The sequence below is a fragment of the Perissodus microlepis genome, chromosome 16, assembly GCF_051167445.1.
Source record: "Perissodus microlepis isolate ML-2025 ecotype Zambia chromosome 16, ASM5116744v1, whole genome shotgun sequence".
In the NCBI taxonomy this organism is placed as follows: Eukaryota; Metazoa; Chordata; class Actinopteri; order Cichliformes; family Cichlidae; genus Perissodus; species Perissodus microlepis.
The window spans coordinates 13943308-13959254 of NC_140476.1; the positions used below are offsets into that span (position 1 = coordinate 13943308).

Consider the following 15947-nt stretch of genomic DNA (forward strand, 5'->3'; position numbering starts at 1 on the left):
GGTATTATTAAAATAATCACTCCCCACAGACACACATTAACTATGCCTTTGGAAATCCTATCTCCTGAGCTCATCTCGGAGCATTCGCCAAGCCTGGCTTCGTGGCATTGGAGAATAGTATCACTGTGTGGAAGGATGACCCACAAACACACTTTTGTGTGTGGGGGGGACTTTTTCCCAAAGCGCATTAACCGAGCAGAAGCAATGGATCCTAAAATATTATCATCCTTACAGCAAACTAGGCCATATGCAGTAGTTTAATACTATTGCTGAATGCAGGTACTCAGTGAATCCACCGAACTAGGAGTATTCACTAACTGTACTGCAGAGCTCAATGAATAGCAAAGCGATTAGTGAATTATACATTTTAGTGTGTTCTTTCATACCACCTGTGTTATCCTCTGACTTCTTTTGTCTTCCTTCATCTATCTGCTCTCAGACCAACATAGGTTCAATTCTGGCAGCAGTAAATCCCTATAAGCAGATAGCAGGCCTGTACGATGGCGCTGCTGTCGACTTGTACAGCAAACATCACATGGGGGAGCTGCCTCCTCATATCTTCGCTGTGGCCAACGAGTGCTACCGCTGCTTGTGGAAGAGACACGACAGCCAGTGTGTTCTCATCAGGTGAGTCCTGCAAATTTATTGGCTGCACTATAAATCTTAAGAACAGAATATGAAATAAGGAATATCGTAGTCTTCCTTTGACCTTTGCAAAATAGATACTCCTATCTGAAAAATGTTCTCTTGCATTTCCCAAAAATACTGTATGAATAGACATAGTAAAGAATACAGTTGACCGACTGAATGCAGCACCGTTGAATCGCAGCAAGAATATCCTCGGTTCAAATCTTTTGGTGGAGTTTGCATATTCTCCATACCTCCGTGGGTTCCTGCAGTCGTGTTAGGTTAAGCAGTGGCTCTAAAGTTTCCGTACATGCGAGTGTGATTGGTTACCTGTCTCTCTGGGTTAGCCCCGTCCTGATTCTCACCCTGTAATAGCTGAGATCAGCTCCCGCATCCCTGAACTGGATACGCAGTTAAGAAAATGAATGCATGGAGAGATTCAAGCAGATCTATTTATGTATCTTCTCTGTTTTTTGCATGCTCAGTGGGGAAAGCGGTGCTGGGAAGACAGAGAGCACCAAGCTGCTGCTAAAGTTTCTTTCAGTGATGAGTCAAAACTCAGCAGGTACTCCTCCTTCAGAGAGGACAACCAGGGTGGAGCAGGCCCTCGTCCAGAGCAGGTACTGTGTAAATGCATCTCCCCAGGTGCAAGTCATTATTTTAATGTTTAAGTTATTTTATTTTATTTTTTAAATTAAAATTATTTGCATGGTAAGATAAAAAAATTGTTATGAGCTTACCCTCAAATACCAGTTCAAACTCTCCAAACAGCTCGTGGCAGTGGCAGTGATGTTAACCTAATTCAGCTTCAGACATTATTAAATAATCTGGATCCACATCACCGTCACTGCAGTGTGTGCTCACCGGATACATTTTAAAGGCTTCTTTATAGTAAGCTTGATTGTCTTTATCCTTTCTGTAGTCCCATCATGGAAGCCTTTGGGAATGCTAAAACAGTGTACAACAATAACTCCAGTCGCTTCGGGAAGTTCATACAGCTCCACTTCTCCCAAAACGGAAACATCCAGGGAGGTTGCATCATTGATTGTATCCTTCATACAGTAAATCAACTCTCACATACTATAAAGATTGTATTTTGCACAGATGATCGAGTCGCTGTAACTTTTCCCTTAACTTTGAGCTGTCAGACTTGCTGGAAAAGGTAAGCTTATATTGTGCTTGTGATACAGTCAGTATCTTCAGCAAGTCTTCTTCGATGACAACAGTGTTTAAATAAGTAATCGGAATAACTCATTCAATTGTAAAGTACTTGTAGCAGCTTTTCTAATCACGCTGTCTTTCCAAGAACCGCGTGGTCCGACAGAATCCCGGTGAGAGAAACTACCACATCTTCTACGCACTGTTAGCAGGGGCAGACAGGGACCACAGAGGTTGGTTTTTAGTCTGTGACTGACTACGATACCCATATAAACACTTCTTTAGTGAAGACATATGACTGCTATGTGACTGCTATCCTGAAAATATGTACTTTGGGGCATCTCTACAGCTACCTCTGAAATAACATCTGTGTTGTCTGTTTGAAGTGCTTTATTACATCTACTTTGTCTGTTTCTGTGTCACAGATACGTACCTCTTGTCTGAAGGTCCTGAGTCGTATCACTACCTGAGCCAGTCGGGCTGCGTGAAGGACAGCAGTCTAGACGACAAGCAGCTCTTCAACAGTGTGATGGTGAGGATGAAAAGGACTCTTGTACATCATTTGTTTCCCCTCCAGGGGGCGCTGTAACTCTTTTTCATGAGTCAGAGACCTCGCTTCCATAGAACATGAGCCTTGGGTGAACTTATTATTTGACAATCTCACACTGGGTCTGGTTTGTAGGTGGTTGCATGTAAATTAATGAATTTAATTTGTTTTAGGATTCCTTATTGTGGCACGTCTGGGTAACTTTGTGTTGCAGGAAGCATTGAAAGTGATGGAATTCAATGAGGAGGAGATCAGGGACGTGTTCAAGCTGCTTTCGGCAGTCCTCCAGATGGGCAACATTGAGTTCATGACTGCCGGTGGAGCTCAGATAACTTCCAAAGGAGGTAGAAAAAGAAATTAATACCAAAATCTTAAAAGATCTGGTGGTGTGTTAAACTTTATGTACATGTATCAATTTGTGTAGAACGCACTACTGAATATTTGGTCTGTTGTTGCTTTACTTGCCTCAAAGTTGAGCTCGGTGTACTTAGTAATGCCAGTGGTTACTTTGTGTGTCATTGGTATCCAAGGTGTCGAGTTTCAGACGACAGTCTCTGGGCACCACAGAGTCACTTCCTGGGTGTGTGCTCTTGATGACACATTCTCAATGTGAACCATATTACTGAAGCTTTGAGTTGCACAGATTAAAAGCAGTATAAAAACCTGGAAATGCTCTAACTCTATGGCAAAAAAAGGTTTTGAAACAAACTTTTTTATATAACTTTCAAAGTTAAAAAAAAAAGGACAGCCAAATAGGCCATCCACTTTCTTCTGCTTATCTAATTCAGAGTCAGGGTATGCAGGAGGAGCCACTGTGATAACCACCCCACCACTGTGCCTCAGCTAAATAAGCTAAACTGTGTAACTGCGTGTTACACTTGTTTTTGTTTATTTATTTGCTGCTTCTTTTCTTTTGCTGATTCCTTTATTAGACTTTAGTGAAAGGGAAATTTTTGTATGGAAAAAAAAAATGATCCAAGCAGTGGTTTTAGTACTGAAAGCAAATACGCAAGCTATGCAGGCTTTATCAAGCAGTTAAAAAAAAATTCCAAAATAAACTCAGTCCAATTGTTTCTGGTGAAATTTCTGAAGTAGAGAACTGGGTTATCAGCGATTTTGGACCGCTCTGCAGTATTCCTCACGGCCCTGAGTTTGACTGACATTGTACCAGCAGACAGAGCGCCAAGCAGGCTGTAACATGAGCTTCAGGCTCCTTTGTTTGCTGTGTCCGACCTCTTTTCCAAAGAACCTGTGAACTATGGTGACTGCCAACACTACAGACTAGCCTGCAGAGTAGAGTTTCCTGCAGATGGTATAGGATTGCTGTGTATATGCCACATCTGTTGTTTAACATGAATAGGAGTCACCTGAACTGTTTGCGTAAGTGATAGATATCCTGTGTACATCTGTGTGTGCTTGTGTTTGTTTCAGTGGTGAGTAACGTCAGCGAGCTGCTCGGCCTCGACTCCTTCCAGTTGTCAGAGGTGTTGACCCAGCGCTCCATGATCCTCAGAGGAGAGGAGATCTGCTCCCCCCTCACTGTGGAGCAGGTAACAACACATCCAGCCCAATTTCCCCCTCTGTTGCTCATTACATGAATCACACAGTTAACACGGAAACAGAAAAGAAGCACTTGGACCTCATTTAATTTTAATAATTTTAAGTTCAGGCACCCTGCTCTGTCAAGAATCTTAATCATGCAGTGGATCCATATTTGTCCTCGCCCCTCTCCTTCTCCTGTCCTGGTGACACACTCACACACACACAATTTTCTCTGACGCGCTCCACCACATGCCTTTCCAGATCCCCTTGCGTGACTCCCAGCCATTTCCTGCTTTTTGTCTGCCAGATTTCAGGCACAATAAAGCCATCGTGATAGTGATCTGAGTCAAAAGCACAATAGAACCAATGACTGGTGGTGAAGTAAGAGTCTTCTCCTCTGGAGGCAGTGCAGCCAGGCACTGAGACGCTGGTATAAAAATCCACTTGTGTCTCCCTCAGCTTCAAATGTCTGCGCTGACATCTGTAATACTGTAAACATTGCACAAGTTTTCATATGCATGTGTTGTGCTTTTCACCATATGCCACAAGAACACACATGCCACAATCCCTTCTCGGCTGGGCTCAACCCGTCAGCCCACTCACGCTCATAAATGTCAGCGAATATGCAGGGAGGACCTTTATTATTATCACCAGGACACGAAAGCTACAAGAAAGCTTTTCATCAGCAGACAAAGAGTCTTGTGCTGTCACCCTGCTGCTGCTTGTTCTGCCTGGCCTTTGAAGCAACTTGCCTCTTAATAGAGTTCATTATTCCAGACCTAGAGTCGGCAAGAAAGACCTCTTCTCACAACAGCCAGGGGTCACTCCCCCTCACAACTTCCAGCAGTAGACCCCCCACCCCCCACCCCTTGTCCTGGACAAGCAGCCATTCTTCTCACCCCCGTGACGGAGATCCTGGAGCCAGCAGCGCTCTGTTCGCTCCCAGTAGTCGTACAAGGTGACCGGGCGTGATGGATTACTGAAAAGCCCAGGAGCATTGTGGCTCTGAATAAAGTACACACGGCCGCACTCTTGTTTTGTTTTTAAATCAAGCACAATACCTGTCGAGGAAGTGTAGCTGGCAAGCTCAGGCTTTGTATATTCATACACAGGCTGTAAAGCTTCCTCAATGGCAGCTGGAGAAAATTACCCTGGACTCAAATGTGGATGGGAAGTAGATTTTCGTTGTTGTTCACATTGTAGCATCTGTCCTACAAACCACGGAGAAGTAACGTGTCGAGTTATTAATTATGTTCTTTTCATGTTCTTCTGTGAAACTGCGTGTAGCTCACAGGACTTCTCATCAGTTTTAGTTTGAGTAATGATTTGGACAGTTTCATTTTTAGTTTTTACTTGTGAATTTATGCCAAGCTCAAGGCCTGTAGGCCAGAACCAGGCTGCTGAAGGATCCAGCAGACTGGATCCAGAGTGTAAAAATTGCAGAGGAGCAGGGTGTAATTTTGAAACTTTTCACTATATTTTAGAAGGAAGCATTGTGTTTACGTTAGGAATGAATCCTTCATGAGAGGCTTTGTCCGACCTGCTAATTTCATCCTAAGCCTGAGGGCTGACTCATCGGTTTCACAGCCTTACTAATGACAAAGCCATTACACCGAAGTTAGATGCAAAGGCCAATGAGTCCTGTGGATGTGTTCTTGTGAACTGGGACAGTTTCCTCGAAATGACAGCACGCTGGCTTAATGTGGAAACACTGAGACATTCTTATTTTTCTTAGGACATCTGAGACTCTGAGACTGTTCGTCATCTGCTTTGTAAATGGATGGTTCATTTAACTTGAAGGTTTTTAGAATGTACGTCTTTGTCATTTTCAGGGGTCTGGCCAACAAGTCCGGCCTGTATGTGGCCCATGAATGCACAAAGCTTGACACCAAGAGTTTAGCACATGGCCTCCGTCAGGCCTCTTACTGAAGTAAAAGTGCCAACAATTCAGAAAAAAGCTAAATACATTTAAACTGTATCAGTAATTATAGATCAGTTTTCTGCTCTGAGCACTCAAATCACTTTCAACTACAAACCTCATTCAGCTATTCACACACACACTCATACAAGCACTTTTTATGTAACGCTCATGCTCCAGTGGATGCATCAGGGGCACCTTAGAGTTCAGTATCTTGCCTAAGGATGCTGCAACATGTGGGCTGTGGGAGCTTCCAGTTAACAAATGACCCGCTTTACCTCCTGAGGGATCGCTGTGAAGATCTAATGTCAGAGAAATGGACCTGAAGTCAGAAAAAGGGGCACATGTTCATTCTTTCTATATAAAATCTTACTTTTGTTAAACAATAGATGTCAGATAAGCGCTGTACCGAAAACAAAACATCAACTCTTTCTGAAATTTAGTGGAATGTAAATATAAACTACTAAGCAGCTGAAATAAATCTCCAAGTGAACTTGGACGCCTGCCACCATGAGCCTCTTTCTGCCAGGTGGGCTTTGGGATTTTTCTGTAAGTGTCATTTCCTTTAAAAGAAAAATACTTTAAAAAAAAAACTTTTACGCTTTATTCCAGTTTGCCGTTGTTTTCACTGGATTTTTCTAATGTTACAGTGCAGTGCGTCACTCTGAAGATATTTAGGCGATAAAAAAACACTGACTGTTGTGAAAACAGACGTCTTCTCAACTGCAGACAGACGCTGACATAACACACCTTTGTCTTCAAGCCACTATTTGTTTTATGGAACTGAGGCCTCACACACGCTATCATTCAAGCAGTCCAAACATATCTTTTGTTTTTAACTTCTTTAACCGCCACCTGATAGAACCGATGAAATGTTTACTGTGTGGTCATAAATGCTGTGTTTAGGGTACAGTTCGCAAAGTTTCCTTTTTTCCCCCTCCTTTTTATTTATGCCTGACATGGTTTCTGGTACGCCCTCCATCTCTTTTTCCCTGATCTGTAGGCTGTGGACTCGCGGGACTCGGTGGCCATGGCGCTTTATTCCCAGTGTTTCTCCTGGATCATAATGAGGATCAATCAGAAGATCAAAGGGAAAGACAACTTCAAGTCCATTGGCATCTTGGACATCTTTGGCTTTGAGAACTTTGAGGTGAAAGCCCCAAAAGAATCAAATCCTGGTTTAAATCTCCAGATAACTTATCTTCTCTGGTGCATTGTGAGAATACCAACACAATGACTGTTCTACCAAAGCATTTTGCTACATTTTGTATTTCTTCCTTATCTGTGCTCTTTTTAGTCACGTGCATTTGACAAACATGAGTCACATCTGCAGTAGTAGCACACACTTGCACACACACACTGAGAGTATTACACCTTTTTTAATACTGATAACGAGACCTGCAACATTAGAGTTTTAACAATTTCCTAGAACAACAATATGCCAAGGAAATATCCCCCACACCATTACACCACCACCACCAGCCTGAAGCAAGCTGATACAAGGCAGGATGGAGCTATGCTTTCACGTTGTTTATGCCAAATTTTGATCTTACCATCTGAATGTCATGGTAGAAATCAAGCCTCATCAGACCAGGCAACATTTTTCTAATCTTGTGTCCAAATTTGTTGAGCACACACAAACTGTAGCCTCAGTTTCCTGTTCTTAACTAACAGGAGTGACTCAGAGTGAAGCCTTCTGCTGCTGTTTGACTTGTTTTGCATTCAGAGATACTCTAACCCTGCTTTAGTTGCTTTACTATCAGCTTGAAGCAGTTTGACCATTCTCTTCTGAGAGTACTACCACTCACTGAATATTTTCTCTTTTTCCCACCATTCTCTGTAAACCCTAGAGATGGTTGTGTGGGAAAATCCCAGTAGATCAGCAGTTTCTGAAATACTTAGACAAGCCCGTCTGACACTATAAAACCATACCACTTTTGAAGTCACTTAAATCACCTTCAAGTGAATTGTTTGACCTTCAGGGGGTCATCCTGACCATGTCTACATGCTTAAATGCACTGAGTAACTGTCATGTGATTGGCTCATTAGAAACATGCGCTAATAAGCAGTTGAACAAATTAACTAAATAAGGTGGCTGGTGAGTGTGTGCTTTTATTTGTTTTAAATCTCGGAGAGAATACTGAAAGCATGTTCTTCCATTGTGTAGGTGAACCGGTTTGAACAATTCAATATCAACTACGCAAACGAGAAACTCCAAGAGTACTTCAATAAGCACATCTTCTCCCTGGAGCAGCTGGAGTACAACAGGTCAGAAACCTTTACATAGTTTAACATCATACATGGATGCATACAGTGGAAAGAGCAGACAGCGCAGACACACATGGGGATGGGGGTTGAGCCTCTTCATGATCATACCGGCAAACTGCCAGACGTTTGGAAATGCCTCACTTTCTCCCACAGCCAGTTGTTTTCTGGTACAATAGGCCAGCAGCCTGGACATGGCTCATTTCATCACATGCTCACACTGGATAATGCTGCCATTGTGTCTTCCTGGTTGTTGATGTTTATGTATACACATGGTGTGTCTGTCTGTGTGGGTGTTTGTCTTCACAGGGAGGGGATCCAGTGGGAAGCCATAGACTGGATGGATAACGCTGAGTGTCTGGATCTCATAGAAAAGGTAACAGACAGTCAGACCCTGACAGAGCAAAGTCATCACCAGGACAGACCGCTAACCACCAGCCAGAGCGGGGCTGACCCAGACGCCACGCTGTGCTTACACTGACTCCCATCTCGCAGTCTATCATTATATAGTCTCATTTTGCATGTTGTTTGCACAGTAATGTACACTAGTCAGCGGTTAGAGGTATGGTTAGAGTAAGGCATGAATTTGTGTTATTTTACCACCATACTTATAATGACGTTAAAACTGAGCCTCTACATAAGTGTTTGAAAGATTTCTGGTTTAAAATCACAAACTTGGCAAGTTTGGAGGAAACACTACACTACAACCACTTCATCCCTACATATCTGTCTGATTTTAGTTCATTATAAGACATGAAACTGCTCTGCTGAGCGCAGTGCCTCCTCTCTCTTTCTCAATTAAAAAAAGCATATTGAATGAATAACATTGCTGTTTCCTGTACGTATTGTTATAGCTGCCAGATGTGCCCCAATGGGATTAGAACTAGTTCCATCATGACTTTGGTGTGTTTCAAACTCTTTGCTCTCTCTCTTTCTGTCTGTCTCCCCTTTAGAAACTGGGCATGTTGGCTCTTATCAATGAGGAGAGCCGCTTCCCCAAAGGCACCGACTACACCCTTCTGGAGAAACTACACAGTCGACACGCAGTGAGTCCACACGCACACGTGAAAACCTACATGGCTCCTTTACACATGCAGCAGCACACTCTATCCCTCCCCGACAGACAGCAAAGCCATAAAAATGACCCATATCCGTGCACCAAAGCTTCTTAACCCCAGCTGGGGAAATGCCTTCACCGCCCACCAGCTCAGACAGCCTCAAAGAGTTAAACCTCTGTCCTGGCTGATGAATCGCCTGTTGCATTGAGTGTCTGCGCAGCACTCGTACACACCCCCGGGCGCTCCGGCACATGAACACAATAATACTGAAATGTGATCAGCCATTCTCTGGGTCTGACCAGCATTGTGTGCAGGAGAAAAGAGTTTTCTATGGCTGACGGAAAAAACAAGAACGATACAGAGCGAGACTTAAGAACCGCATGACCTCGCCCTGAGGTGTTTGCTTGGGTGCGGATCCGTGTGTTACGTTTTAAGGTCGCGATCAGAGCAGAAGATGTTTGTATTTTTTTGATAAATGTGTTTATTAATTAGTTTGTAAACTCGGGTTCTAGTATCTTCAGCACAATAGATAGAAACTCATTATATACAGTACTGTGAAAAGTGACCTACCCTTCATTTCTTTGTATTTTGCTTCGACGCACCCAGACTTTCGTGTATTTTTTTAAGTGGTCTTGAGCAATAGTTCTCCAGGCTTTCTGAAGGTCATTCGAAGTTTTCTTTGGACACTGGCTGCTTTTTACTCATTTTAAGTACAAACTGACCTATGAATCATTTAAGAAAAAAAAAAACCTACCTAACTCAGGGAAGAAAAAGTGTTGTGTCTACACATAACAGACAACTAGCAAGGAAGCAATTTAAAAAACTGTACCGCAACTGTCATAAAAAGCACATGTGTTTCCAATTCTTAATTCGAAGGTACAAAAAATTGACAACAAATAGTACAGTTTGACAGGCTCGTGCCCCAAAATAGAATTTTGGGATCAACAAAGAGCTGTTAGCCGCTTGGCTAATAGCTCATTGTTGCCCTAATTAAATACTGTTAGCTACTAGCATATCTTGTGCTAATGGTGGAGGACCTAGAAAAAAATCACTACCAACAGCAGATGAACAGTATCATTAAGAAAAATAATTAAGAAATAGCAAAAAAAAAGACCTGAGAGATTCATCTGGTGTTTCCGTTTATCCACCGACTATTCGCTGAAGCCTCATTGGCAATAGTTTCAATGGAAGGTGGTAATTTTATCTTTTTTTAACCACTGTTCTGGTAGAAGGGCAATTTTACAATGGCTTTTAAAGGACTATAACTCTGTTACCATTTGTGCTAGAGACATAATTCAGTGGTTTATAGAAGAAGAGAATGCTTTTATGGGGATATTTGGTGTATCATAGTAACACAAAGCATTCACAAAGTACTGTAGTCTGAGCACAGATGTAAAACTCAGCTGTTACCATGTGCACGCCACATTACCCTGACTGTTCTACAGACACATTAATCACATTAATGAAAATTAGGTGCTTTTGAGAACCCTGCCTTAAAGGATTAAACTGTAACTGTTTAACTGCTATTCATAACTGGCCCTTGTATTAATTTTATGTGTTTTATTTTGTTTCATGTGCTTTGATGTTATATTTAATGTTTAACTTGTCACATTGCAATGGCATTTTATTGTCTCTGTGAATCCAGCGCACAGTGTCTTCTACTTAATCTCTTTATAACTACATGAGTGGATGTCATGATAATTTCTGTATCTTTGTCCTTTCTCCCCAGACAAACCCGTACTATGTCAAACCAAGAGTAACTGATCACCAGTTTGGCATCAAGCACTATGCTGGAGAGGTATTTAACAACATTTACACATACATACACACATGACACCAGCTTTTTTTTTTTTTTTTGCTCCCTCAATTGTTAGTTTCGGGGAAGTGATGTAGCTGTTGGACGGACAGTGGGATCTTCCTGGCCAAAATCTGCTGCGGGATGTTGATGCCTGATGCCTCCTCCGCTGTCTTTTTCCCTGAGTCAGGAGAAACTGCTTTATGATCGTCTTCTCCTCCCTTTGCTTTGCAAGATAAGGGAGGTCACTCCTGATGTGAGTGTAGGAAAGGCCAAAAAGACACCAGGGCAGGGGAACAATTGCAGTGATTGAGTGGGACAGTGGATGTAATGTGGAGCAAGAGTAGAAAGATTCGCTTTCATATAAAGAATGGCTTTATGAAGCCTGCCTCGGACAAGGTCTCCTTAGTGCAAGTGGGGTGGCTCAGTCACAAGCCTGGCAAGGATGGCTATGGTAATGACCTGGTCCAGAGAAGACAGGCGCTGCCAGGGCAGCCAGTTGTTCTCTCTCTAGACAGTATACTCGCCTCTCTGAAAGCCCTGTTTGTTATTTGAAATGTTGCTGAGTTTTCTGGAGGAAATCGTAGCATCTTCCCACAGATTAGATAATCTGCTTGGTGCCAGAGAAAGACAGATAATTTGAAAAACAGACAGGAAGTTGTCCAAGAAAACTTACTGTCTGATATTTAAGCTTTAAGTGTTTATTGATAGTCCAAATGTATTCAGTTTGTTACTATGTGAAAACATATTGCATTAAACTGTAATTCCTCCAGACAAATCTAATTTGCTTTAGAATCATGAGACCACCCCTGGTTTACTGTCTGAGTTAACGAACCTGAAATTGAGTGACGCAGAGAGCGTCCTATATGAGATTATTCCATTAAAGCTGCACTGGAGTGTAATTAGTGTGTCTGCAACAAACATAAACTCTGAGTGTATCCCTGTGGATCAGGGTGAGCTTAGGAATGCCGCGGAGCTGAACGGGACACAACAGGTGACGCCCTCGACTGAGCTCGAAAAGTCACCCCCACCGCCACCTGCTCCCTTATCTTTATTTACATCAAGCCTCAAACGCATATTCATAGTCGCTGTAAATCACTTGTGTCGCATTCGTGAGCGTAGGACATGCAGTGCAAAAGTGTACTTTGATTTTTAAAGTTAGTGAGAACGAATTTGCAAAATCACATACTGACAAATGGGGGGGGCAAAAGTCATAACTTCTTCCCATCCACAGTGCATTTAAACAGCTGTATTCATCTTATTTCTTTGTATCCTAACTCCTATGTCTCCTATGCTGTTCCTCAATCTAAACACGCTCAGTCTTTTTGGTTTTCATTTCCTCAGGTGCTCTACGATGTGCGTGGAATCCTGGAGAAGAACCGAGACACCTTCAGAGATGACATCTTGTTCATTCTCAAAGACAGCAGGTGAGTAGGGCACGCTCTTTTCCTTTTTATTCTGAATGCACACCTATGCGATTGAGCTCATGCGTCTACATTCACGTGCACTCGTCTGTGCAGGCTTGACTTCATCTACGACCTCTTTGAGCGTGTTGGCAGCAGAAATGGAGATGAGACCCTAAAAATGGGCACGGCCCGACGCAAGCCCACCGTCAGCTCGCAGTTCAGGGTGAGACTGAAGCTCCTCAGACCTAAATATCTCTCTCAGTTCTACGCACATGACGCCGTCATTGCGTCATTACACTAACAATGAGCCAGTTGTCTCCCAAATACTGCTGTGTGTGGTGATCACTTAACCCTTAACACTACACTTTTTATATTGGCATGGTGAGTGCAAGTGCAGCGGCGTAAATGCAGAATGGAGGGTTGAAATCCTGGAGACACAGATGGGGAGGAGAATGCTGTATGTGTACTTGATCTGCAGTGGATGATGGGTGATGGGCTGTGTGAAATATGTTGTTGTGAGCTGGGCTGCGGGTGGAGGAGGGGGTGGAGTGGAGGACAGCTTAGCATGCTCTAACTGTAGTGTGGAGGGAAGGAGCGGAGAAGGATTTGGCAGGCTGCCCTGGCCTACAGTTCCCAAAGCCAGGGGATTAGGGTTGATGGCTGGGCAGAGAGGGGCCAACCAGGGGCCAATCACACTCAGCTCTGCCAGGCCAGGCCTTACTGGAGACAGTCTGTCTGAGGCAGGAAGGAAAATGAACCTACAGGAGTCTGTGAGGTTCAGGGGTCCTCGGAGTGTGGCTTTGTATATATACATTTGTGTCTCTTATGATAAATGTGGGAGTTGAGAAGTACCAAAGAACATTTACGCAGTACTTTTACTTATTTTTATACCAACACTGCGTACACCAATACCTTAATAACAACCCACTTATACTTAGCAGACAAAGTACAGAACAGTGAGACAAGTGTTTATATTTTTCGGCAGACTTAAAAAAACAAACAAGCAGTAATATGCTCTTGTGCTTGATGCTTTTCAGGACTCTCTCCATTCCCTGATGGCCACACTAAGTGCCTCCAACCCCTTTTTTGTACGCTGCATCAAACCTAACATGGACAAGGTAAGTCACGTCATTTTTATTCATCGCATAAAAAAGAAAAAAAAAAGTTCCTCTCAAGGTCAGCGCCTGTGGAGGCAAACCTCCTCGGTGTTATTCACTGCTTGGGGTTAATATTTAGTCTTGTTGTGTTTATGTTCTTATGCCTCCCACATCGCGATCACACTTTGCCTCAAAGTCATTTAAATGATCCGTATTGAAAAGTTATTTCTCTTTTTTTCCAAGTATAAGCGTTCATAAGTAACAAACGTTGGTGCAAAGGCTCTCATTGTACTTCCTCAAATAAAAGGGCTGTGTACCAGCACATTCCTACCACTTTAGCCTCTTTGCCAGAGGTCAGAGGTCAGTACTGGCCACTCCAGCTGCAGCAGCTTGGCTAATGCTCCGCTGATCTGGCTGCACCAGTGGAATGCCAAGATAAGATCACATAACTGTATTTGCGGTCCAGCTAGCGGGGTATTTATTTACTACTCCTGTGCTCCCCTACTGCTCTGTACCACAAAACTGCAAGCTGCTTCTTAATCTGTGTTATCGTTTATTAGATAGTTGGAGTGTCAGTTATATCATGCTTCTTTGTTTTCCTTGTGAATGACTGTGGTGTAATCCAGGGACATTCTCCTTCTTACTGTTATTATTGTACACAGAGCCGTGGTTGTCCTTCCTTCACTACTCTTTACCTCCCACTCCATATACGTCATTCCACAGCTTCTTGCTTGCTTGCTTGGATGGAAACTGCTCTGTTGTCTGTTTTTCCTCACCCATCTCCTTTTTTTTCTGCCTTTCTGTCTCATGTGTCCCCTGCTCTCATTGGCTGTCTTGTATTCCTTTACCTAGCTTTGGTTGGTCAAGATGGAACAAGCCGGGCCTCTGCTAATCCTACAATATGATGGCATGGCATGCACAATCCTCTGACATGATTACATGCATGCAAATGCATCCAGACACGCACACACCAAGAATGTATTTATGCGATTTCCATGCTCCCGCCTTTCTTAGGATAAATGTCACCGAGGCAAGGGTCAGCTTGTTTTTCACTCAAGCAAGTCAACATTTCATACCTTTTTCAAGCCGCCTAAATCCTCCGTTAAAGAGCAGAGTTCAGAGCGCGGAGGGCTGCCGTTTCACGTGTGTGTTTGATTATGAGCACGAGCACATGCAAAGCGTGTCTGTGCCTTTGTAAGTATGCCTGTTTCCATGCGTAGTAGCATTAGCCTGTAATTAGATTGACACATCGAGGAATGCTGTGGTCGTGTGGGGCTTATCCAGCACTCTGTGCCCTCTGGGTGATAAATGGCCTTCGTGTGGAGAGCAGTGATCAGGCAGCTTGTGTAGAAGGGCGGCAGACATCACAGATCCTTTTTGATAAGTAGGCCGGAGGATTACTGGTAACACAGAACTGTGAACAATGCGGCTGATTATTCCTCAAAGAAAAGGCAACTCCGTCTGGTTATGTCTTGCTCAACACTGTTCGGGTTTCTCTCGCCGGTGGTGTGCGTTTTCCTTTTAGTAACCTGATTGTTAATGTAAAATGATAGTCCTTCCCATGGTAATTTACTTTTTAGTTCAAGTTTAACTCGACTCAGCAGTAAAACTGTTTGACTAGGCGTGCCTGCAGGTAGTGCAAAACACATTTTGCACTACCTACAATAAGGAAGGTTATATATAGAACACACAACAGGAAAAAAATGGCATCAGTATTCTAAACACCGATGTCTTACTGTTATTATTTGACATGAAAAACATGTTTTGTTGTTTACCAAATACAGAAGGCCAACCAGTTTGATCCTGACGTTGTCCTGAACCAGCTGAGGTACTCCGGGATGCTGGAAACTGTAAAGATTCGCAGGGCTGGATTCCCTGTCCGGAGAACCTTTAAGGACTTCTATAGCAGGTTGGAAAAATATATGCACACAATAAAACTGAGATAATTGGCTAAATATTGTAGTCGAAAACTATTTTTAAAAAATCAGGAAAGAAGATCTGTGCTGTATGCTTTTTTTTTTTTTTCTGCAGGTATAAGATGATCCTGACAAACAAAATCCGTTCAGAGGACGAGAAGGAGAGTTGCTTAGAGCTTCTCACACTTCACAACAAAGACAAGAAAGAGTGGCAGCTGGGGAAGACAAAGGTGCAGCACGCGTTCACACATGGACTCACTTATAGACATGCCCAGACTTGTTTATGTCACTTAGCAGTACATGGCACTGACTTTAACTTATGTCCTGAGATCTTTCAGTAACCAGAATCACTAAGCCAACCCTGCCCCTACCAGTAATCTAAATTTTAATTGATATACCTAATATTATGCAGAAAGAATTTTAATGTTTTACCTTGTGAAGATGAGCTTTTTGTTACCAAAATAGGAGGTGAACCCCCACACCTTATCTGTGTGAACCGATCTCAGGCCCCACAGTGTATTAAATACATGCACACAGACACAACTGGGCAGCCTGACGGATTATATAAACTGCCACTCTGTTTTTCTTTTATGAATGATTCTCCAGTACACCCCTCTG

General features: G+C 42.9%; 1 protein-coding gene across 1 annotated transcript in view; it reads left to right on the forward strand.

The window, feature by feature from the left end:
• Positions 1-15947, forward strand: part of myo10l3 (myosin X, like 3) — a 54876-nt gene that overhangs the window by 23362 nt on the left and 15567 nt on the right. Inside the window, exons 4-21 of the mRNA XM_084907853.1 lie at positions 440-627; positions 1113-1247; positions 1550-1674; positions 1776-1789; positions 1934-2018; positions 2211-2317; positions 2547-2676; positions 3764-3882; positions 6796-6942; positions 7960-8060; positions 8367-8433; positions 9011-9103; positions 10845-10913; positions 12255-12337; positions 12431-12539; positions 13354-13434; positions 15198-15322; positions 15445-15559. Coding sequence (XP_084763979.1) covers positions 440-627; positions 1113-1247; positions 1550-1674; positions 1776-1789; positions 1934-2018; positions 2211-2317; positions 2547-2676; positions 3764-3882; positions 6796-6942; positions 7960-8060; positions 8367-8433; positions 9011-9103; positions 10845-10913; positions 12255-12337; positions 12431-12539; positions 13354-13434; positions 15198-15322; positions 15445-15559 — 1893 coding nt within the window. The remainder of the gene's footprint in view (positions 1-439; positions 628-1112; positions 1248-1549; positions 1675-1775; positions 1790-1933; positions 2019-2210; positions 2318-2546; positions 2677-3763; positions 3883-6795; positions 6943-7959; positions 8061-8366; positions 8434-9010; positions 9104-10844; positions 10914-12254; positions 12338-12430; positions 12540-13353; positions 13435-15197; positions 15323-15444; positions 15560-15947) is intronic.